Raw genomic sequence first — 25,101 nt, forward strand, 5'->3', positions numbered from 1 at the left:
AGCTGGGCGGCGCGACTCACCTCTGCTCCCGGCCTGCGGAGCCAGAGCGGCTAGGATCCCTCGCAGCTCCGACGCGGAGATCCGGACACGCTCCAACCCCTCCGCCATCTTCGCGGCTGCTGCTACAGCTGCAGCCACTCCGCCACCACCGCGCGCAGCCAGGAAACCACGACGGACGGGCGGTGCGCGCGCTTACCCACCTCCCACCCGTGTCCCCGCCCCCTCCCGCCTTCCTCCCCTAACGACGGTGGCCGCACTGGGAGGAAAAGCTCTGAACGCAAGTTCAGCGGCTCCGGAGAGCTGGGGAGGAGGGCGCTGCGCGTGCGCAGAGGTGTGGTCGGGAAGGTGAGCTGAGGCTGGAGTTGGGAACGCGGCTGCTGTGAGGTGAGGAGAGGCCAGGCTAAGCCAGGCCAGGCGACGCGGGCGTTCGCGGCGGTGGCTGCTGTTGCCTCTGTGGTGGCCATCGAGGACACTGGTGCTGGTCAGGGGCTCGGGCTGACGGAGACACCCCACAATCCGGCCGCCTCCAGTCATCTTAGGCCAAGGTCTCCCGCCACAGACCCGGACTAGCGCCCCAGGCTTTTACTTGAAGACCTTAAAGGTCTTGTAAGAGCAGTTATTATCCGTGTGTCCCCCTCCCCCCTTTTCTAGAGAAGCTTAGCAAATTGCCCAGCCCAGGGTGACACAGGGGATGAGTATCAGAGTATCAGTCTTTTCCTTTATGGCGGACTACATTCCCAAGACCCCTGACTCCCCCCCCCCCCCCACCACACACACACTTTTCTTAAAAAAAAAAAAAAAAATACAGTATAGTTGGCTCTTGCTGAGGGAAGGTTGTGTGGAAGCATGTCAAAAGGTATTGTAAGTCGATTTGGGAAGTTCTGTATCATTGTGGGTTCTTGGAAAAATTACTTGACTTCCCTGGATCTGTGGTGGTTGTCTTGTTTTGTTTTTTACATCTTTAAAATATAACTGATCAGAAGACTGGTACTTTAACTTGTTCCTGAGCCCCTGTTCAGAACTGCGGTGACAGTCCCTCCCCCAAGGCTGCTTCCCTCCACCAATCCCATACAGTCTATTGGACCTCTACACCATCAAAGAATAGTTACCAATAATTTTCCTTAGACTAGGTCTAAAAGATTTGAACAATCTGTGACAGAACTCATTCAATCCCTATTATGTGACACACATTTCACCTCCAGAAGGCTAAGCAGATGGAGAATGTCAATAGATAGGTGAAAAGATTCAGTGTTTCAGAAGAAGGAGATTAATTTGAGTGGTCAGAGCAAATGGCAATCTTTCAAACATACGAACGAAATAGGATGAAATATTAAAAACTATAATTCTTTTTTTATTATTTATTTGAGAGAGAGAGAGAGAGCAGGAGCTGGGGGAGGGGCAGAGGGAGAGGCAGACTCCACTGCTGAGCAGGGAGCTGGATGAGGGGATGGATGCCAGGATCTTGGGATCATGATCTGAGCCAAAGGCAGATGGTCAACCGACTGAGCCACCTAGGTGCCCCAAAACTAATACGTTTTAACATTGAAGTTAAGACATTGCATTAATTTTTTTTTCAAAAGATGGAAAAATAATCTGAACAAATTCTTAGGAAAAACATGATTGCCAAATTAATGCAACAGTCTCTGTACTGCAGATGAGATACGTCAAAAGTTTAGCCAGCTCTAGAGAATTTACCAGAACTCAGAGGGGAGAATATAACATGAAACTATGAGAGACAAGAATAGAAAACATGGAGAATGGATCCAGAAAACTAATAATAAAGTACAAGTTCCAGAAGGTGATAACAGAGCTGACTGAGAAGCAGGAATCAAAGAAGTAATAGAAGAAAATTTACTAAGTTGATGGGAAAATTTAAATTTAAGACTTAAATTTAGCTCTCAGATTTAATGGTTCATGAAATAACAAGGTAAAAATAAATGAACAATCATAATTAGACCTGTATTAAATGAAAACTTCTGAGTTTAAAGAATTAAAATGTGTTTGACATAAAACAGTCAAGATATATAATTTTTAAAAAATTTAAAGCCAGTTGCAGAACAATATATAGAGTATGGTTCTAAGTGCAGCAAAAAACCATATATTGTATATGTAAGTTTCTATATAAATACGTCCAAAAAAAGGTGTGCAAGAAAACATACTAAACTTTTTAAAGTTGTTATCTTTATGGAAGAGAATAGATTTAAGGGTTAGAGAGTAAAAGGTCTTTATGTTTCTGTAATGTTTTAAATTCTTATAGTAGGAATTTGGTCACATATGGGTAATCCAAAAAATAACAAGTTTGGATAGTGGAGAAGGGAGGAATTCAAATTCTTTTTTTTCTTTTTAAATATTTTATTTATTCATTTGAGAAAGAGAGTGAGAGAGCACAAGCGGGGAATGGGGGGGGGTGGGGAAAGGGAGAAGCAGACTCCCCACTGAGCAGGGAGCCCCATGCAGGGCTCAATACCAGGACCCTGGGATCATGACCCAAGCCCAAGGCAGATGCTTAACCAGCTGAGCCCTCCCAGGTGCCCCTGGAGGAATTCAGTTTCTAAAACCAAAAACTGTACAGGTCATGTTTGCTGAGCACAGAGTAGTAAAACTAGATATGAATAATGACAAATTAAGCAAAATCTAGCTACTTGGAAATTTTCTTAAAACAAAATTTTTTTTTAAAGATTTTATTTATTTGAGAGTGAGAGAAGGCACGAGAGAGGGGAGGATCAGAGGGAGAAGCAAACTCCCTGCTGAGCAGGGAGCCCGATGTGGGACTCGATTCTAGGAATCCAGGATCATAACCTGAGCCAAAGGCAATCACTTAGCCGAGCCACCCAGGCACCCTAAACATAAATTTTAAATAACTCATAGGTCAAAAAAGTAAACAAAGATAAGATTGTGGGTTCTTTAAAAATTAAAATTAGGAGTGCCTGGGTAGCCCAGTCGGTTGGGCATCTGCCTTCAGCTCAGGTCATGGTTCCAGGGTCCTGGGATCGACCCCTGCTTCAGGCTTCCTGCTCACTGGGGAGTCAGCTTCTCCCTGTGTCCCTCCCCCCTCTAGTGGTCTCTCTCTCTCTCTCTCTCACTCTCAAATAAAATCTTTTTAAAAAATTAAAATTAATGAAAATATTGCATAGCAAAACCTATGGTATATCATTAAAGCAGTACTCAAAGGAAAATTAATAGCCTGAGTGCGTTTATTATTAATTTTAAAAGAAGGCAATCCAGTAATAGCACATCTGGGTATTTACCCCCAAAATACAAAAACACTAATTCAAAAAAGATACATGCAGCTCTGTGTTTATTGCACCAGTATTTACAATAGCCAAATTATGGAAGCAGCCAAAGTGTCCACCAGTAGATGAATGGATACAGAAGATGTGATGTGTATATATAAACAATAGAATATTTTTCAGCCATAAAAAAGAATAAAATTTTGCCATTTGCAGTTACATGAATGGAGCTAGAGAGTATAAATGAAGTAAGTCTGTTTGAGAAGACAAATAACATGATTTCACTCATGTGGAATTTAAGAAACAAACAAAGGAAAAAGACAAACCACGAAAAAGACTGTAGAACTGATGGTTATCAGAGGGGAAGTTGGTGGGGGGATGGGTGAAATAGGTGAAGGGGATTAAAGAGTACACTTATCCTGATGAGCACTGAGTAATGCATAGAATTGTTGAATCACTATATTGTACACCTGAAACTAATATAACACTGTATGTTAATTATACTGGAATTAAAATTTAAAACTTAATTAAAAAATAAATAAAAATTTTAAATTAAAAAAGGTTTCTAAAGAATGAAAATTAATGGGACAGCTGGGTGGCTCAGTTGGTTAAGCGTCCAACTCTTGGTTTCAGCTAGGGTCATGATCTCGCAGTGGTGGGATTGAGCCCCACATCAGGCTCTGCGACCAGTGCAGTCTGCTTCAGATTCTTTCTACCTCCCCTTCTGTCCCCTTCCCCGATTGCACGCTCTCTCTCTAAAATGAATAAATAAAATATTTTTTAAAAAGATGAAAATTAATAAGAATTATTAAAACAAGAAAATAGAATAAAGATAAAATCAGAAATTAATAAAATAGAACTTGATAAACTGAAGAGCTCATTTTTCAGAAATAAAATAGACATTAAAAATGGACACATTTCTGGCAAAGAAAAAAAAGGACATCCTCTTAGATGTCTCATAAGTAATTCAAACATCTCATGAAGTATCTGATTTTCCCTTAAAATACTTGTTGCTTCACCAGTCATATCTCAATAAATTATGTCATCATCCAAGTCAAAACCCAGGAGTTGCCCTAAACTCCCACCTCACTCACTCCACACATTAAATCCAATATCAGAATATGTGCTTTCTATTTCCGTAGTGGACAGCTATGGTATTCATTACCTCAACATTCTCACCTTTTCTCTCGAAAACTGCCCTCCCATTCCCACTCAGAAGTACCTTTTGTTTTTCTTTCCTTTTCTTCTTCTCACTTTTGCTTGCTATTTTCCCCTCAGGTACAGAAATTTGAGGCAGTCATACAATTTGGTTCACCCTTTCATCAACAAGTCCTTTCTCATTTTATCTTTTCTCCTTCATTCCATTTATTCATGTTCCTTCCCTCCCTTCTTAGGTAGCCACTCTAATTGTGTTTAATATGTGTCTTTGGATATACATGTATCTTTGAATAATATATAGTATCATTTTATGTATGTGTTTTAAATGTACATAATTGATATTGTTTTAGAAATCATTCTTTTTCATGTTTCTGTAAATACTTCTCACTATTGCATAGTATTGTCAAATGACCTAACACCCTTGACCACTGGTCCTGGGCCAAGATGTACCCATCAGAATCCTTATCCAGAATTTTTGAACTGAAACTAAGAAAAAAAAATCCCTTTCCAGTGTGGAAGCCATAAAATGTAAAACAGGAGCTGTCAGCCCCCAAATGTCCTGCCATGTGGAACCAGCTGGTCTGCAATGAAAAAGAATGAAGCCAACATGCAGAAAACAGCAGAGGTGAGAAACAATGAGAAAGTCCTGGAAAAATCTCAAGTCCCTGGTTCCAGTTGTTCCTGAAGTTTCATATTCCTCCCCTTTCCATGGTTCAACTCTTCTTGGATTCCATGAACCAGTCTTATTACCTCCATCTTGTGCCTAAGCCAGTTCATACTGGTATTCTATGACTTGCAACCAAGAGGCCTAATTATAATCTCTCGTGTGTCTGTGTGTTTGTGTTTTTTTAAATTGTGGTAAAGTCCACATAACATGAAATATACCATTGTAACCATTTTTAAGTGTACAGTTCAGTAGTGTCAAGTGCGTTGACATTGTTTACAACAGTCTCCAGAACTCTTTTTATCTTGGAAAACTGAAACTATACAACTTCCCATTCCCCTTCCCCCTAGCTTCTGGCAACCACCATTTGAGTGTCTGAATCTGACCACTCTAGGTACCTCACATTAGTGTAATCATACAGTATTTGTTTCTTTGTGACCGGCTTATTTCACTTAGCATAGTATCCCCAAGATTCATCCATGTAGCCTGTCAGAATTTCCTTCCTTTTTAAGGCTGAATGCTATTCCATTGTATGTATATACCACATTTTGTTTACCCATTCATCTGTTGATAGATACGTGGGTTGCTCCCCCTTTTTGGCTATTATGAATAATAATAATTATGAATAATGCTATATATAATGCTATTAACATAGGTGTACAAATATGTCTTTGAAACACTTTGAATTCTTTTTGGTATATACCCAGAAGTGGAATTGCTGGATCACATGGTAATTCTGTTTAATTCTTTGAGGAACTACCGTACTGTTCATAGCAGCTGCACCATTTTATACTTCCACCAATAGTACACAAAAAGTCCAATGTCTCCACATCCTAGCCAACACTTGTTTGCTTAATAGTCATCCTAATAGGTGTAAGGTGGTATCTCATTGTGTTTTTTTTTTTTTTAAGATTTTATTTATTTATTCGACAGAGATAGAGACAGCCAGCGAGAGAGGGAACACAAGCAGGGGGAGTGGGAGAGGAAGAAGCAGGCTCATAGCAGAGGAGCCTGATGTGGGGCTCGATCCCATAACGCCGGGATCACGCCCTGAGCTGAAGGCAGACGCTTAACCGCTGTGCCACCCAGGCGCCCCTCATTGTGGTTTTCATTTGAATTTCCCTAATGATTAGTGATGTTGAGCATCTTTTCATGTGCTTGTGTCCATTTGTATATCTTCTTTAGAGAAATGTCCATTCAAGTCCTTTGCCCGTTTTTAAATCAGATTTGTTTTTCCAAAATGTATCTCGATTATTTTTTCTACCCTCACTTTCAATCCAAGCACCTGTGGAGTTTCATGTAGACAATACTTCTTAAATGGAGTCCGTGATTCCAGTGTTATTTCTTTCCTTTTCATTCAGCACAATGTAGCCAGAGTGATTTTTCTGAAAATACAAATTCTAACATGTAACTTACCTGCTCAGAATTGTCCAATGCCATTCCATTGCTCTTCAGAAAAAAAATTTATGAGTCATGGTCCCTCATGATGTAGACCCTGCCAGTTTCACTCTCTTTCTCTGTTACCATACTCCCCTTTGATCACTATTTTCATATATATTGGCCTTCTTTTTAGTTTCTGTAACATGCCACGTTCCTTTCATCCGTAAAGCCTTCACACATATTCCCTTCCCCTGAAACACTTTTCCATCTATTCTGCCCATTCACCTTATGGGTCATAACTTAAATTTCACTTCTCCACAGAGCGCCTTCCTTAACCTCCTTCCTTGATCTAAATACCCTCCCATTATAGTATCCTAACACACTTCCCTGATATCACCTATCAATATTTGTAAATATATATTTATTTTTGGATTATTTATTACACATCTCTCCACTATATTATAAGCTTTAAGAGCAGGGACAAGTCATTTTTCTAACACTATATCCCAGGATCAAATAATGTCTGACACATAGAGGTGCTCAATATTTGTTGATTGAATAAAAAATACCAAAAAGATAGGAAGAATGCTTAGAAATATTAGTGTGTTCAACTTTATACTACAACATTTGAAATTTTAAATTAGATGATTTCCCCAAAAAGTTAAATATAAATTACCAAAATTAATTCAGGAGGAAGTGGCAAATCCAGATAACCAATTAGCTGTGAAGTCACTGAAAAAGTTACCAGAGGTATACTTATAAGGTAAAGACAAATCATCTTTAATTGCAGATAGGGTAATTGATTGGAGAGTCAACTATAAAACTATTAGATCTAACAAGGTAATCTACTTAAGTATCCTATTCTATGCTAAATATACAAAAGTTATTACTTTTCATATATATCATCAGTAAGCAATTTAAATACCTAGTTAAAAATACCTTATCTCGGGATGCCTGGGTGGGTCAGTGGGTTAAATGGCTGCCTTTGGCTCAGGTCATGATCCCATATTGTCTCAGTCCTGGGATTGAGTCCTGCCTGCATCAGGCCCTTGCTCAGCAGGGAGCCTGCTTCTCTTTCTGCCCCTGCCCCTGCTTGTGAGCTCTACCTGACAAATATTTAAAATCTTTAAAAAATATACCTTATCTCAAAAACAACAAAAATATTTGTACTTAGGCATAAATTTAATCATATCTACACAGGACTTACAAAATGAAAATCTTTTTGAGAAACCTAAAACAAAAACACCATACTAAATTGAAAGACACCCATGTTCATGGATGGGAAGGCTCAGTATTTTTAAATGTCAATTATGCCCCCAGTTCATTTGTAGATCTTAAACTGGCAACCTTGATAAAGGATTTTGAAAGTTCATTTGAAAGAATTTATGTGTGAGAAAAGCCAATACATTTTACAGTTATCATGGCAGAATGTACTAGTACAGTGAACAACTGGAGAAGGAACTGCCAGTCTGATTAGTGGAACAAAATACAAAGTCCAGAAAGTTTCCAAGCATTAACAGAAATTTAATTTTTGATAAACATGGCATTTCAGAAAAAAATAGATCATTTGGTTGGAAGTGTTATGTTAAAGATTCACAAAAGAATATGGCCAATATACAGGAAAAAATGTTTAATCACTAGTAAAGAAATATATATTCAAATTACTAGACATATTTCATTAAATTGACAGATCAAATATGACACAGCAGGGTGAAGGGAAAAGGGCATTCCTTAAAAACTGCTGTTGAGAGTGTAAATTGATAAAATCTGCAACACCTCTGGAAGTCAGTTTGGCAGTGGGTATCAAATGTCTTAGAAGTGTGCATACTTTTTGATGCAAAATACCCTTTGGCAGAAATCTACCCACAAAGATCTTGCAACGTATCTGTTCATTACATTATTATAGACAAAAAATTATAGAAAAAAAAATCTTTATGTTCAACAAGTTATATAAAACCTTTTTTTTAAATTATGGTATTTTTGTAAAAAGAAGTAGCCATTTAAAATGTTGTATATCTATTGATAAGCAATAATTCATATTCATAATATTGTCTGAGAAAAAGCAAGTTACCAAACCTGTCAAAAAAGTTTTGTCTGTAAATGTATGTGGGCCTGGAAAGATAAATCCTAGAACTTAGACAGCAATTGTGTTTGGGGAGGAAACAGATCCAATTGTTTTTTTAATTGAACACGCACAGCTTGTGTTTGTTCATAGGAAGGATAAAGGGAAACTTCGTGTTTAAATGCTACATTACAAATAGTGAAAAACAGAAGCATAACTTATTGAAAATTATAATTATAGAAACTTTGAGGAAATTGAGCCAAATGGAATAGGAGTAAACAAAATGTTATGATTTTAACTGTCATGTAATGTATGTATACTAAAGAAACAGGAGACAGAAAATGAACATAATTAAGAAGATAGGATTGTAAGCAATATCCCCCCTTGTGAAATAATTTTTTTAAATAAAAATTTATAACAGATTTTGAACCCAGTTCATTCAAGCTTCACAATGATGAAAAAGTAGAGACCAGTGACAGTGCCAAGAGATGGATGATAAAGGGTGAGGCGTAAGCTTTAAGCCTTCTATAATCACCAATTATTTCCTATAAAGCTTCACCAGAAAAAAACAAAACATATTTACTAAGAAACGCAGCTTCAAGGCAAGTTCCCTTCTATACAGAGATTCTGGAGCCCCAGTACTGGAGACCATTCCATTAATACCACAGACCCAGGTTTATTTTCTTGTGTTGTACATTTTCCTCCCCTACCCTTTTTTTTTTTTTTTTTTGGAGAAATTTTTTTAGAGCAATTTAAGGTTCACAGCAAGATTGATGGGTAGTTGAAGAGACTTCCCATGTATCCCATACGCCCACAAAAGCAGAGCCTTCCCCATTATCAACATCCCCCACCAGAATGGGATTGTTACAATTGAACCTACAATGCATCATTACCAAAGTCCATGGTTTACATTATGGTTCACTCTTGTACATTCTGTGGGTCTGTTAGCCATTTTCAAAATCTTTTCATTTTAAACATATTGTCTCAGGCTTTGCTTTGACCCCTTATTTCTGGGTTTCAGAATCATGTGTGCTCAGTACTGCATCTCCTTTGCTGATGTTGAAAAAGCTCGTGTCAACATTCAAGATTTTATTCACCTCACACCAGTGTTAACAAGTTTCATTTTGAATCAAGTAACAGGACGCAATCTTTTCTTCAAATGTGAACTCTTCCAGAAAACTGGATCTTTTAAGGTAATAATGCCTTTTGGTAATGTATCATGTATCTTTTCAAACTCCTTACCTATTTAATTGATCCTCCTGACCACCCAGTGAGGTAGGTAGAACTATTTTTATAGCTGAGAAAAGGGTTGTAGAAATTTTCCTTTGATCAAGTGCTGGTTACTTAGCATTACGGTGTTTATAAGCCACTTCTACATAATCTCAAAATCTCTTATAATTGGGGTGATGATATAATTTAGTGTCCAAAGACGTTTGAGAATGAAAGGGGCAACTTGTGATTAAACCCAGACAATAGACATTAATTTGATTATTGCAAGGCAACACGGGGAAGTGTGATTAACCCGTAAACAACCAAGTTTAGGCATTCACTTTGCGTCAACTCGCTATTCATTGATACCTTATTATGAACATAAAAGATCTAAATCTAGCTAAGCCCTCATCAGTAAGATCTTTTTCTACAAAATATGTCAGAACCTTTCCTCTGCATAAAGATAGACTTCTGGGGGTGCCTGGCTGGCTGTCAGAAAAGCATGCGACTTTTGATTTTGGGGTTGTGAGTTCGAGCCCCACATTGGGTGTAGAGATTACTTACATAAACTTTTAAAAATGTAAAAAGATAAAAGACTTCTGTGTTGATTCACTGCAGTAATTTGTTAGTTGAGTTTTAAGATCCTTTCAGGTAAAAATCTGAAAGTTGCATTTAGCACCATGCCTGATAGGTATTAGTACCTACTAAGTGGTAGTTTTAGGATTACTTTTCCCCACCATTAATGAGCACTTTTATGTTAAACACTCTATTCTCTTTTGCCCTTTGCTTCTGCCATGGTTTATTTTTCATTCATCACACATCAAATACTTCTGTTCACTAATATACTAGGCATACACACACACACACACATACATATAAGCAGTAGGTCTTGTACTATTAACAATTGTAGGGCAAGATAGGCTACTCAACAAACAGGTTAATGACAAGTAACTTGTGAGATACAAATAAAATAACATGTAATAAAATGCCTCATTTTGCATGGGAGATCAAGGAAGTTGAAACAGGTGATGTTTGATCTAAATTTTATAGGATGAGTACTTTTAGCCAGATGAGGGAATGAACGAAAAGAACTATATGTAGGGGTACCAGCATGCTGAGAGGTACAGGGGTATGAGCTAACCTGTAGGAGGGAAACTGGAAGCAATTTAGGATGGCTACAACAGTAACAGAAGCAGTAAATGTGCTTAGAAAGACTGCAACTTGTAAGGAATTTGTACTTACAAAATAGGCAGTCAATAAAAAGATAACATTTTAAAAAAGTCACTTTCATAACTTAGTGTAAATATTAGAGAATGATCCTTGGGGCAGGATCAATTGAGGTTTGATAATATGCAAGTTGAGAAATGAGGCTTCACCAAGGTAGTGGCAAAGACACATATTTCAGAGGTACAATCAAGATTTTGTGATATAATGGATGTGCAGTGTTAGGAAGAGAAAACCTAGGAAAACTCCTTGGTGTTTTGAAAAGAAACTTTTTTTTTTTTTTTTTAAGATTTTGTTTATTTATTTGACAGAGACAGCAAGAAAGGGAACACAAGCAGGGGGAGTGGGAGAGGGAGAAGCAGGCCTCCTGCTGAGCAGGGAGCCTGATGTGGGGCTCAATCCCAGGACCCTGGGACTATGACCTGAGCCAAAGGCAGACGCTTAATGACTGCGCCACCCAGGCGCCCTGAAAAGAAACTTTTTAATCAAATCCACGGTTTCACCATCCCTTTTCCAGATTCGTGGTGCACTTAATGCAATCAAAGGCTTGACTCCTGCCACCTCAGAAGAGAAGCCCAAAGCTGTGGTTACTCATAGCAGTGGAAACCATGGCCAGGCTCTCGCCTATGCTGCCAAACTGGAAGGTACTTAACTGACTTCTCAGGGTACTGGGTAGGATCATCAGAGAAGAGTGGGAAAGTATTCTTACTAAACCATGGCCAGGCTCTCGCCTATGCTGCCAAACTGGAAGGTACTTAACTGACTTCTCAGGGTACTGGGTAGGATCATCAGAGAAGAGTGGGGAAGTATTCTTACTAAACCATGGCCAGGCTCTCGCCTATGCTGCCAAACTGGAAGGTACTTAACTGACTTCTCAGGGTACTGGGTAGGATCATCAGAGAAGAGTGGGAAAGTGAGATTGGTGATTATTCTGGGAAGGTTATTTCCAGGTTCCTATCTCATTATAAGCAAATTGAACAGAAGTTTATAAATTCTCCTGATTTGTACTAACTAAACATGTTTCTCCCTCCCAGGGATTCCTGCTTATATTGTGGTGCCCCAAACAGCTCCCAATTGTAAAAAATTGGCAATACAAGCCTATGGAGCCTCCATAGTGTACAGTGAACAGAGTGATGAGGTAAGAAAGAGAACAGTATTCAGCATCACCTTAACAACTTTCACCATCAAATGAAACTTCTCTTCCTAGCCTACCAGCTGTTTCTTCTATCTCCTGTGTTTCCTCTTTGCCTTTCAATGTTAGCATGCCCAACCTTTTCTCTACCTATACTCACTCAGATGAGATCATTAATCTCATAGTTTAAAATATCATCTATACTCTGGGGTGCCTGGGTGCCTCAGTCAGTTGGGTCACCAACTCTTGGTTTTGGCTCAGATCATGGTCTCATGGTCCTGGGATTGAGCCCCGTGTGGGGCTCTGCACTCAGCAGGGAGTGTGCTTCTCTCTCTCTGCCCCTCCCCCTGTTCTCGCTCTCCCTCAAATAAATAAAATCTTTAAAAAATATATGAAAAAAAATATCACCTGTATTCTAACTCCAGTCCTGACCTTTGCCCTTAACCCAGACTTGTATGTCACCTGATATTCCCACTTGGAATGTCTTAATAGGCACCTCGAACTTACCATGTCTAAAACCAAACTCCTGATCTTCTTCCCCAGCGCTGCTCCTCTTCCAGTCTTCCCCATCTCAGTAAATGGCAACTTTTATCCTTCTAGTTGCTCAAACTAAATGAAGTCACCTTTGAGAATTCTCCCACACCCTACATCCAAATCTTAGTCCTACTTCCAAATCATTTCCATTATCCAGGGCATCTGGCTGGCTCAGTTAGAAGAGTATGCAACTCTTGATCTCAGGGTCATGAGTTCAAGCCCCATGTTGGATGTAGGTAACTTAAAAATAAATAAATAAACTTTAAAAAAATCGTTTCTATTATCCAACTACTTCTAACAGCCTTTACCATCAATGCTCTGATTCAAATGAACATCAGTTTTCACCTAGATACAGTAGCCTAAGTGGTCTCTCTCCTTCCACCCTTGCCCAACTAGTCTGTTTTCTAACCAACACCAGAACTACCCATTTAATAAGTTAAAACTTGTCAGCTGAAAATCCTCCAATGGTTTCCCATCTTATATACAATGGTAACCAAAATTCTTGCAATCATTTAAGGCCTGGATGAATTGGCCCATTTCAATCTTTCTGACATCATCTCCCACCATTACTGTCCCACCAAACATTCCACATCAACCACATTAACTTAGCCCTTTCTCAAAAAAGCCAAGCACTCCTACTTGGTGGTCTTTGCACTTGCTATTATTCTCCCCCTGGAATATTCTGGAGATCCACAGCACTTGTTCAAACCTATTAAAATGTCACATCACCAAAGGCCCTTCCTGAGCACACTCTATAAAACAGACTTATTCTCCATAGCATTTAGACATAGCATATATTCATTTATATGCCACCCCTCCCCATCACATTAGAACATAACTCCACTGAGCACAGGGACTAGTTTATCCCCAGTGCCCAAAAAAGTCTGAAAAAAGAAAGATGGCCAATAAAGTGTTAAATAACTAAATCTAACTTGTTGGGAAATCTGAAATACAAATCAAGTACGTTAATTTAATGTACTCTTTCAGTCCAGAGAAAATGTTACAAGAAGAATTATGGAAGAAACAGAAGGCATCATGGTACATCCCAACCAGGAGCCTGCAGTGATAGCTGGGCAAGGGACAATTGCCATGGAAGTACTAAACCAGGTAAGAGCTGTTAATTCCTGTTTAGGCACCGGTAAAGCTGATGTTTGGCTGTAGAGTCAATTATTTTATGTACATATAAAATTGATTATAAATAGACCTATTTATATTCTATATTCTTTTCACTAAAGGTACCCTTGGTAGATGCACTGGTGGTACCTGTAGGAGGAGGAGGAATGGTTGCTGGAATAGCAATTGCAGTTAAGGTAAGAAAATAGCTTCTGGAGGACTCCCCACTTCAGGCACAGAGAATTTTATTTTACATCATAGTACACTGCGGATACTTGGCTCAACATTCCCAACTGCTGTTCCTTCTCATCAACTCTTCGCACTTGAAATGGAAAGCTCTTCTCTGCCTCACTACCCTGTTCTTAATCTGTAACAACTTTACAGGGCAAAAGCAGTTACAATGAGTGGCATCCTCACAGTCCTTTTCCTGAATTCCACCTCAACAACCCACTATCCAAGTAAGGGGCTACTCTTTTCCCTAGTTACCAGAACCAGATGTGATCTAAGCAACTAAAGGCTAGTATTAGGCATACAATTTAAAATGTTTGAAGATCTATTTTTATTACATCAATCAAGGGAAAGGCTCTAGAAAAGAAATGAGTTACCTGTATTGCCTATTTTACTACAGGTATGCAGGCAAAATGCTAGTTTTAAGATGTCTAATATTCCTCTTCACAGGCTCTGAGACCTAGTGTGAAGGTATATGCTGCTGAACCCTTGAATGCAGATGACTGCTACCAGTCCAAGCTGAAAGGGGAACTGACTCCCAATCCCTATCCTCCAGAAACCATAGCAGATGGTGTCAAATCCAGCATTGGCTTAAACACCTGGCCAATTATAAGGGACCTTGTTGATGATGTCTTCACAGTCACAGAGGATGAAATTAAGGTGAGGTTCTGGTAAGAAAGGAAAATATGAAAGAATGGAGCAACTTCTTAGGCAAAAGAGTCTTCTCCTGTTATGAGTAGCAACTTATTCCCTGGGGACTTGACTAGGTGACTTCATGCCGTGAGAGGGTGCCCCAGATGTATTAAGACAACCCTTCCAACATTAGCAGCAGAGTTAGGATGGGAAAAAAGCCCTGCCCTTCATTGGTGAGCATATACATATGGCCAAGAAGAAAAAGTCGGAATGGGCATGTAACCCCATCTGGCCTTTAATTGTAAAGGCCAACTAACTAGGCTTTTTCCCTTTTTCCCATTTCACTAATTCTTACTCCCTTCCATACCAACAGTATGCAACCCAGCTGGTGTGGGAGAGGATGAAACTGCTTATTGAACCTACAGCTGGTGTTGGAGTGGCTGCTGTACTGTCTCAGCATTTTCAAACAGTTTCCCCAGAAGTAAAGAACATTTGTATTGTGCTCAGTGGTGGAAATGTAGACCTAACCTCCCTAACTTGGGTGAAGCAGGCTGAAAGGCCAGATTCTTATCAATCTGTTTCTGTTTAGTTTATGCAAATGAGATAGGATTCGGTATCTCTAGACACTTGGAAATTTTGTTTCCTGGTTACTTTAACTTCCTATATTCCTCTTAAACAGCTTTCAAATTCCTAATGGAGAGTGGATGTTTCAGTTATAGCTTTTTTTTCTAACTAAGTAGCAAGAGAAAAACATCCATAGTTTACTGAGACACCTTGTCAAGGCCAAGAAAAGCCTTTTGCAAAAAGGCAATAGACCTCTAGGCTAAAGCAGAAAACACAAACTTTGCCTAATTACAACCTGTAGGCTCCTATCCCTAGAGTATTCACTGGTAACAATGAGACAAAATCCCAATGAATCCATTACTTCATGTCCACTTCGGGCACTGATAAAGAAATCTCACTTTTCATCCACGGTACTGGTTCTGGTACATATGGGTCATAAGTCCATTTGGGGAAAACTCGTTTATAGAGGTTCATCAGTACTGTGTCCTGAGATTTTAGCTTCCCATCAAAACTGCACTTCATGTGGCCATGAGTACCTAGAAAAAAAAAAAGCAAGTCAGTCAAACTGAAATAGAAAATTTTAAAGCAGTAGTCTTCTAACCCAACAGTCATTTAGTAGCACTGGGAAAACCTGGGCAAGGCGCCAAATCCACATTTTCTTACCCAAAGGCTCCTTGATGTGTCCCCTGCGGCCCCACTTTGTTCTCAGTTCCACTGGTTTAAACCACAACACATCCTCTTAGAATGAAACACATAGAAGACCAAGATGAAACATATACCTACAAAATGTAAACTCAACCCTCACCCCACAAAGGCAACCTGATCCCATCCTTCACACCTACCTCTGTTGAAGAACATGTAACGCACTACTGCCATCTTAGTAAAAATTTTGAAAGGATGACCACTCAAAACAACTCTCTTGATGACCATTCTGTCCGGATCCACTGACAATAGATAGCCTGTGGCAATGAGGCTGTGCATTCCTAAGGAGCAAAAGCAGAGCAGCAGGAGTCTACAAGCCAAAGCCTTCATTTATTGCTCCAGTCCATTTAAAGACCTAACAAACTCTAGAGAAACTAACTTTTTTTTTTTAAAGATTTTATTTATTTATTTGACAGAGAGAAAAACAGCCAGTGAGAGAGGGAACACAGGCAGGGAGAGTGGGAGAGGAAGAAGCAGGCTCCCAGCGGAGGAGCCTGATATGGGGCTCGATCCCAGCACTCTGGGATCACGCCCTGAGCCGAAGGCAGACACTTAACGACTGAGCCACCCAGGCACCCCTAGAGAAACTAACTTAAAGTAGGGCTATATTATGCTGCCCTCCTGGGTCCATGGCAAAGATCATTAAATGAAATTCCCACTAAGCCTGTCCCCAGAGCCTATCCTAAATATAAGAGTTTGAGAAGCATCTACCTATTAGCTATGCTTTGTGAGCAAGAGAAAACCCCATTTGTCATCCTTGCCTCAGATCATTGTGAGGCTGAGACTGGGATATTTCAAAAACTATCATTACCTTCTTCATGCCAGATGGCTCTTAAATCTAAATTTAGAAAATGGTTTTAAACCTATAAAGGACCTGCAGGCCTGTTCACCTCAGTGAACTTAACTTACCATTGCTATTCTGTTTGAAAAGCAGCACAGATGCAGGAGGAAATGTGATTGGGCCATATATTGTCACCACCAAGGCCACATCAGCAGTCAGAAATCTCTGAAATTTATGTTTATCCGCTACCATGATAGGGGTTAAAAAGAAAAACCAAAAGCATTTTGAGAAACCATACGTAATCCAGACACCTGTGAAAAGCTGTATCACTGCAACTGTTAAACCTAAGGCAACTTAGTTTCTTTACCCAGCTAGTTCTCAAAATATTTTCCTACCTCAATACAACTGAAAGATACAACTCACTTCTTCAGAGTGATTCTTCAACTGGAGGCAGAATCTTGGAGTTTGGACTATATCTGGGGTTTGAAAAAGTTCTCTAGGTGATTGATACTTATCACCCCTACCTCATTTGAGAAACAATGCTTTACAGAGAATATCTCCACTAAATCAACAGCTCTTACTTTTGGGCAAGGATTGGCAAACATTTTCTATAAAGGGCCAGAGTAAAAATTTCAGGTCTGTGGCCATACACTCTCTGTTCCAACTACTACTACTCAACTGTGCCACTATAGCAGAAAAATAGCCACAGACAATACATGAGGAAAAAAAAGGGTAAAGAGAAAAAAAACCCACAACTGTGTTCCCACAAAATTTTATGTAACAAAAACAAGAAGTGGGGCAGATTTGGCCTAACAGCCATATTTTGCTCATCTCTGATCCTGAGGCCTATCTAGGCTTCTGCTTTTACCTTCAACAAAACCCTCCCCCCTTCTTAATACTGAAGTTATAGGGAAATAAAATATTTTAAGGGAAAGAGAAGTTTATCCCTCATTTAGATAGCATGGCTAGTAAGAACAAAGATTATCCAGAGCACCCATTATTACTGCTTTCATCATCTTCCTCCAGCCATTGCTGAGAGCTGAATGTGTGCAGGTGATGTTCAGAAGCCTCCACAGTAGTGCAAAGTATATTCCCACTCCTAATGTATAGGAATATAATCATTTTACCATAAAAGTGTCCCTGGTCACCATTCTTCAACATCTAGTCTAACATCTCAAACGCCAGTCACATACCTCTTTTACCCAACTGTGGGCCACCCTTAGCCTTCACCCATACTGCCACTGACCATCAGATGCCAAGGGTTCTATACACTTTGACACACCATTTTATAGAGCCACTGACTCCCATTCAAAACCACTTTGCAACAAATACTCATGGCAGAGAAGCCTCAGCACCACACAGAAGTTGCATCACTGGGATGCTTCAGACAGGTTCAGACATTGTGAATAAAAACATCATTGGCTTCTAAACCAGAGTACTGTAAATATCCCTAACCCAGAAACCTATAGAGTTTGAAACTGTGTGTTCTGCACACCCCCACTACAAACCATAGTCCCCCAGAAGACATTAAGATGGATAAGAACCCAGAAGCTTCTCCACTGCTTTACCTGCAGTGTGCTGAGAGAATAAAGGTGAGGCTCGGAAACGCCTGAACCCACAGTGGAAGATCAGCTCCTCTTTGGCTTTCACAGGTTCAGTGTTGCCAGAGTACCGGCTCACCACCATATTCAGTACTGACATCTGGGGAACACATAAGAAAAACAGACCTTCATATCTAAAATAGAGCACCCTCAATTGAAAGAAGGTGAACCAAACTAGCAGGTTCAGATTCCCTTTAATACTTATTTATGGAGAAGTATGGCTGACAAAACGAGATTCACCTTTTACATTTACCAACAACTGGTATTCAAGTCAAACATAGACCGGTTTTTAGAGCCTTTCACTATCATCCTATACGAGCCAACCTTCAGGTGTCTAACATTGCAAAAGCTCAATATCTGCCACAAAATCAGTGCCTTCAAGTCACTCACTCACTCACCACATGCCTCAGAACCATACTCATTCAAGACCCTTCCCTCCTCAACTCTCAAACTGACCAAAGGCCAGAGGTCTCACATCCACGCCAACACACATGACTGCTGGCCACCAAGATAAAAGAGATCTACACCGTGGCATAACCCCCACCCCCTTTAAGGCTGCCAACACTTGGTTAAAATCTAATCTGACAAGCATACTTAAGAGAAGTCTCAGAACACAGAGATTGCATCACTGAGATGCTTCAGACAGGTTCAGACATGTTGGGTAACACCATCATTGACTTCTCTATCATATTCTCTTGATTCCTAATCCTAAAGCAGATTTTTCACATCCCTATTAGCAAAATGTCGGTCACATAAAATTTTAGACTGTTACACAATACAAAATTGGTTGGAAAGTTTTGTAATTCCCCATTTCCTGTAAGACACTAACTCACCTTCTGTTCATGAGGTAGTAAAGAAAATGCAATCAAGGGTGCTCCTCGCTTAAAGTACTCATACACTGAGCTAGGGACTTCAGAGACATGAAGTGTGACATACCAGCCAACCTGCCAGAAGAAAGCAGAAAATAATCATGCAGTTACCCTTAAGGTCTCAATAATGATGAAGCATTTCTCCAAATATGTTAAAAGTCATTGAGACTACTCTAAAGCCTATCCTCACCCTTCAAAATTGCCTTTCACAGATGCCTCAACTACCCAGATTAGACTTTTTCAGTTACCATCTGAAACCTCTTTTGTTCTCAGTATCACTCTTACCAGTGACTCAACAGCTCCTTTAATTCAGCTATGGGCAGCACAAATCTAAGGTACTCATGCAAAGAGGAGGAGTAAAGGACGGGGCACCTTGGCAAACAAAAGCACATTATAGGGATGGACAAAGGAAGGCAGATACCTCAGCTCCTTCAACCTCTTTTTCTTCAATTTCTTTAAAAAGGCGTTTCCTAGTATTAGTAAAGTTCTGAAACTGAAAGATCCGAGCATAATCTTGAGGAAGGTTTTCCTTAGGATCCCATGGAGATGTCCGGAAGCTCTTGAGGCCTCTGTATTTCTGAAATCTAGATATAGCAGATTTTAAAGAATAGTCCAATTTATACGGTGCTACTTGTTTTTTCACTCAAGTCACTTCTAAAATAGCTAAAGTTCTAGTTTAAAAAAAAAACTTTTACCACTATCTATCAAGATAACCTAACAGCCTAAAACCACATTTCAAAACAGCTTCTTAACAGGGGCACCTGGGTGGCAGAGTCAGTTAAGCATCTAACTCTTGGTTTTGACTCAGATTAGAATCATAGGGTCCTGGGATCAAGCCCCCATCTGGCTGTGCGTTCAGCATGGAGTCTGCTTGAGATTCTCTCTCCCTCTGCCCCTCCTGCTCATAGTGTCTCTCTAAAATAAATAAATAAAATCTTTAAACAATAACATAAAAAAAAAAACAAAACACCCCAGCTTCTAATAAATATTTCAGAACCAAGCCCCAGTCCCTCACTGACAAAGTCCTTACAGTGGCTCCTTCAGGGAGTAGCTCCTTAATCTGGTAAGCAAGGTCCTTGATGAAAGTCTTACCTCCTACTATCCACCATAAACTCTCTGGCTTTAGTCACTCACATCCAGAACAGACAAGATCATCTACTCTTCATGCTTTTATTCTTGCCCAAACTCCCCCAAATCTCCAAATGTTTTATACTTTTAGTATTAGCGCCTACAGGAAGCATTTGCTAATTCACCTCAGTATTTCTCTTTCATTAAAGTACTGTAACATTGTTAGTATGTACCAGTCTAGAACTTGATTATGTATTACTGTCTCCTATATGTCTGTCTTACTTTCCTATATAGAATGTTAGCCCTTCAGGGGCACCTGGGTGGCTCACTCGTTAAGCGTCTGCCTTCGGCTCAGGTCATGATCCCAGGGTCCTGGGATCGAGCCCCGCATTGGGCTCCCTGCTCAGCAGGACGCCTGCTTCTCCCTCCCCCACTCCCCCTGCTTGTGTTCCCTCTCTCACTATGTCTCTGTCAAATAAATAAAATCTTAAAAAAAAAAAAAAAGAAAGAAAGAAAAAAAAAAAGAAAGCCCCTCAGGAGCAGGGACAATGTGTTTTTCTTCTTTTGTATCACACTGACATAGTTCTGAGCCACATAAATTTTCAATAAAAACATAGTGATTTTAGACTTGTTGACTAACCGAATTCTTGCAGCCACATCACGGGGGGTATCTACTTCATCTGGAAACATCTCCTGCAGTCTCTCTTGTTTATATTTCTCCAACATTTTTTCCTCAGCCTCGTCATCCACATTATCATCATACAGATCATCACGCACAGACTCTCCCATAGTCATAGTTTCATATTCCTCCTCCTCTTCCTTTCCACTGCCCTCATCCTGTAGAATAAAGATTAGTTTCACATCCGTCTCTACCTTACAGGCCACTGAACTAGACATAAAATAATTCTGGGGCACCTGGGTGGCTCAATCAGTTAAGCGTCTGCCTTTGGCTCAGGTCATGATCCTGGAGTCCCCGGACCGAGCCCCACATTGGGTTCCCTGCTCAGCAGGGAGTCTCCTTCTCCCTCTGCCCCTCACCCCACTCATGCTCTAATAAATAAATAAAATCTTAAAAAAAAAGAAATAAAATAATTTTACTAGACACCCAGTCCTAACCAATATCAATTCTAATAAAGATTAAGTTATAAAATGAAGTCTCATTTCTGACAGCTACAGGTAACAAAGCCTTTCTAAGAAACTGATCACACACACACACACACCTCTGAAGGTCAGGATGGCACTTTGCCTTGCATATGGGGCTGTACACAGAAGTGGCCCAAGGATCCATTTCTTACCTGAGATTCCTCTTCAATAAAATCCTCATGTTCCATATCATCATATTCATCTTCCCCATCACTTTCACCATCCTCATCCAAAATCCATTCAGCTTGGTAACTGGATGTCCCTTTGGGAACCTTCTTTACCACCTTGGAACTTTTCTTCAAGAAGTCTGTAAAAGCCCAAACAAGTTAAGCTAAATTATACATCTCCTTTCTGCTACTACTCTGGGTATTCTCACCTAAGCAAGATACTGGATATTGCTACCAACACCAGAAATTCTAACTGACACTATGAGTAGAACAGACTACTTCCAAATTTAATTCACCTGCCTCAGAACTAGCACTACTTAAAAAAAAAAAAAAAAAGAGAGAGAGAGAGAGAGAACTAGCAGTACTACACAGCTAAATAATTTTGCAACAAAGTTGTTTATCTGTTTGCTAGGAAATAATAACACAAATAATTTTGAAAAATGGAGCAAGCTGTGTCCAATGTTTGCTTGGCACAAACATACAGCCTTTAGAGCTAAGAAGAGAAAAACTGACCTCCAAATACATCCTCATCCCACTCTACCCTGTGAACAGCTAGAGAAAATCCACAATTCCAAGCCAGACGAATTATAAACAAGTTTGCCAATACCAACCATTTGCCTCACTCAGCTCCTCCTCTGTGGGCCAGGTTTGCTCCCCCTCCATTGGATCTGGGATAACCTCTGTTTGCAAAGATTCTTGTTTATCAGGGTCTGCCTTCATTAGGACCTTAAGGTCTTCCTCCATATCAGCTACAGCATCTGTAACACAAATCTGGAAACAAAAGAATTGACACCAGTCAAACATTATACAAAAATCTATCACATCCAACACAGTAACCAGAGAGATCCAAAAATAACATGGTTCTCAAGTAAAAGAATGAAATAGAATGAAACGGAAAGCCAAAATTTGTCAAATGTTTCAAACGTTCAATTTCCTACCATTTTAAGTCTCTACCTCTGCTTGCTTTTGAGGCCTTTCATAATCTGGTCTCACTCCTACCTATTTATTACATTACATACCTTACTCCCATTAAGCTGATTACTTCAGAGTTCAAAGAAACCCTCTGATCTATCACTGTGCCTAGGTCCATGTTGTCTCTAACTTCTTTGATATGGTTTCATCTCTCTTCAACCACAAAGTACATTCCTCCTTCTCAACATCTGGCTCAAGTCTGATTTCTTCTATGAAGCTCGCTAGTATACTTTCTCAACTTCCACAGCAGGTCTATACCTTAACCACACTTTTTCAATCTTTATTTCACAGTTGTTTGCCATTTGTTCTAACCTAATTAAGTTGTCCAAGGAAAAACATCTTGTGTGTCTTCTATAAACTCAAAGCCAATTGCTGTGCAAGGTACCTGTAAGTGCTGGATAAATATGTGCTATGTCAACATGTTCATAGTTAACAACTGCCTTACTTCAATCTAGCAGTCACCTCCAGAGACTAGTATAGTTGTCTAGGAGTGCAGACTACCTTCTTTGACATTAGTTCACATCCTACACCAGCTTACACATGACTCTACAATACACAGTCTTTAAAAACATCAGTCTTACCTCCATTGCCATGCCCGGGTCCTTTTGGGATTTGATCACTCTAGGATTTAAAGGGAAAGGGTCCATAGGGGCATCTATCTGTTTCATCTGGAAATCACCCTGTCCAATGATATGCAGCAAGCTATTTACATTCAGAGTCTGCCCACGAACATAGCCTGAGATTTTCAAGGTGCCCACCAAGTTATTTTCTTCACTCGGCGCAAAGTCAGCAGTATGAGCAAACAGGTAGGCACGTCGATCTCGAAAGGCAAGATGCCGTTGCTTTTGGTTAGCCAACTGCCTAAGCAGCATCTCTGCCTCCTTTTGAGTGTCTAACAGGAGAAGTTTGTCATCAGGAAAACGCTTCTCTACTGTTTTACTTAGCTTCTTTCTGGCATCTATTTGTTTCCTTGGTGGGAGGCCAGAAACACCCTGGACAGCCAGTGCTATGAAAAAGAGAGAAAGGCTTTGTTACCTGTTGCTTCACTACATGTAAATCCCCCCTGTAGTTCACAAACAAGCCGACAATTCAGCTGTGAGCCCAGAGATCACTGAGAAACCTCACATTCAACTGCCCTAAAAAATTTTATAGTGAAACAAAAGTTCATATTCTTCTTCCTCTGGGCAAAGGGCAGTCCAGAAATAAAAAAGCACCTTGACAGATAATTTCTAAGTGATGGACCAAATTTAGGCCATACATGTATAACCCGCCACCAGCCAAATACAACCCATCAGTTGTATTACTGTATCGTGTTGGACATAATGCCTGGAAAATTACATGTGCATAATAAATGCTAATTCACTTCCCTCCTTTGCCTCTAATACTCCCAACTCACTTACTATAGGTGGGAAGGCCCTGAGCAAAGAGGCAGGAAAGGCAGTAATCCCCAGTGCTGTCCCAGCCTTCTAGTGGATCAAGGAGGAAAAGGATGGTATCTGCAACTTTAGCCATGTCTAACACAGTGTGCAGCTCTCCTAGACATATAAAACAAAGTTAGTGGGAAGCAGTGTCTGGCACCAGCACATTATACTAGAAGAATATTACCATTATTCAAAACATAACAATATAAGATACTGTTGTATGCTCTAACCTGGCCTTGCAGATGTGAAAAACCACCGATGTTTCAAGCGGGGGCATAACAGCATAAAGCTATGGGTGCTTCCCCATTCACTGAAGTGTACTGTTCCGGTGTCCTTATCCTGAAGCAACCGAAAAGCCTCTGGCAGGGAAATCCTGTCATGCAGGGGCACCACCAGTATCTGATGAGGAGGACCATCCTTGCTGCCCAGCTGTCTCTTCTCTGCCAGAACCTAATAGAACAAATCGATGTTTCAGTACTTGGTTTCAGTATTGCTTTTCCCACAGTATGGGTGCCCCTTCCTCACCCCCCATTCCCAGCCCACCGCATTTCTCTTGTAAAAGGAAACACGTATGCCTGGAGAGTGGGCCGGAACTCGGACCAAGGCCAAGAATGCCGTAGCATGAACCTAGATCTGCACTCCTGACATGTGACATTACCCAGCCCCTTCCCAGGTTAGTATTTTTTAGTTCGAGGTATTATCCGCCTAGAACAGTTGTGAAGCCACACCATTCCCCAATCCCTGCTCCTCTCACCGCCTCCTTCTTCTGCTTTCGGAGTTGGCTGGCGCGATGCCTCTGGTCTACTCTGCTGAGCTCTTTTCTCACCTTCTTGCTTAAGATTTTCAGTGCGAGACGACCTAGAAGAAGATCAGTAAGGGATCTTGTGCAAGATATCAGAGGGTCAAAAAAGGGGACCCTCTCCGCCCACGTTAGAAGCTCTGCGCGGGGTCCAGGCCCGAGGTAGCTCAGTCTGGACATAAAGGAAACTAGTTAATATCAACTAAACAGCCCTTCTTCCTCCAACCCTATCTTCTCACCCTTGCCGTCCCGCTGCGCGGATCCCCGACCCCTATGGCGCCCGCCTTTATGAGCTTTATTCTGCTGCTTCAGGGGGCCAGAACGATGAGCCGCCATGCTGCCACTCACGTGTACCGAGTCAGTACTAGTTCCGGGCCGGATCTAGCGCTTCCGGTCCCCTCTTAGGGCTGCCTTCCCCTCTTTGGGTGGGGCTCACCGTTTCCTCTC

At 40.4% G+C, this 25,101-nt stretch overlaps 3 protein-coding genes and 2 non-coding genes across 7 annotated transcripts in view; 1 reads left to right on the forward strand and 4 right to left on the reverse strand.

Moving 5' to 3' along the window:
• The window catches only part of SMG6 (SMG6 nonsense mediated mRNA decay factor), a 229,627-nt gene extending 229,423 nt beyond the window's left edge, over positions 1–204 (reverse strand). The window contains exon 1 of the mRNA XM_045773653.2: positions 21–204. Within this exon, the coding sequence (XP_045629609.2) occupies positions 21–108 (88 nt within the window). The 5' untranslated portion in view covers positions 109–204. The remainder of the gene's footprint in view (positions 1–20) is intronic.
• Positions 194–20,058, forward strand: SRR (serine racemase). Of its 2 annotated transcripts, XM_045773668.2 has the most exons (9): positions 194–384; positions 4,900–5,013; positions 9,516–9,687; positions 11,445–11,571; positions 11,962–12,065; positions 13,581–13,700; positions 13,829–13,903; positions 14,385–14,594; positions 14,941–20,058. In XM_045773668.2, exons 2-9 carry the CDS (start codon positions 4,985–4,987, stop codon positions 15,154–15,156), a joined length of 1,053 nt encoding a protein of 350 aa, XP_045629624.2. In that variant the 5' UTR covers positions 194–384; positions 4,900–4,984; the 3' UTR covers positions 15,157–20,058. The 2 variants fall into 2 exon arrangements, with proteins under 2 accessions (XP_045629624.2, XP_045629625.2); XM_045773669.2 differs by lacking the exon at positions 4,900–5,013.
• On the reverse strand, positions 5,942–25,050 carry TSR1 (TSR1 ribosome maturation factor). 2 transcript variants are annotated; one of them, XM_045773664.2, is made up of 16 exons: positions 24,894–25,050; positions 24,610–24,713; positions 24,086–24,305; positions 23,835–23,969; positions 23,016–23,440; positions 22,074–22,233; positions 21,448–21,602; positions 20,793–20,989; positions 19,506–19,668; positions 19,049–19,159; positions 18,183–18,315; positions 16,743–16,859; positions 15,974–16,114; positions 15,795–15,869; positions 15,530–15,667; positions 5,942–6,437 (listed from the first exon to the last, which is right to left on the reverse strand). In XM_045773664.2, exons 1-16 carry the CDS (start codon positions 24,988–24,990, stop codon positions 6,406–6,408), a joined length of 2,403 nt encoding a protein of 800 aa, XP_045629620.1. In that variant the 5' UTR covers positions 24,991–25,050; the 3' UTR covers positions 5,942–6,405. The 2 variants fall into 2 exon arrangements, with proteins under 2 accessions (XP_045629620.1, XP_045629619.1); XM_045773663.2 differs by lacking the exon at positions 5,942–6,437 and having other exon boundaries at positions 13,935–15,667.
• On the reverse strand, positions 17,950–18,044 carry LOC123777226 (small nucleolar RNA SNORD91 family). Its single transcript, XR_006775616.1, has one exon. It is a non-coding gene; the product is annotated as a small nucleolar RNA SNORD91 family (small nucleolar RNA).
• On the reverse strand, positions 18,809–18,900 carry LOC123777227 (small nucleolar RNA SNORD91 family). The gene has a single exon (XR_006775617.1). It is a non-coding gene; the product is annotated as a small nucleolar RNA SNORD91 family (small nucleolar RNA).
• Positions 25,051–25,101: the final 51 nt, after the last annotated feature.

This window comes from Ursus americanus, chromosome 23, assembly GCF_024610735.1.
Source record: "Ursus americanus isolate L20-20 chromosome 23, mUrsAme1.1.p, whole genome shotgun sequence".
NCBI lineage: Eukaryota > Metazoa > Chordata > Mammalia > Carnivora > Ursidae > Ursus > Ursus americanus.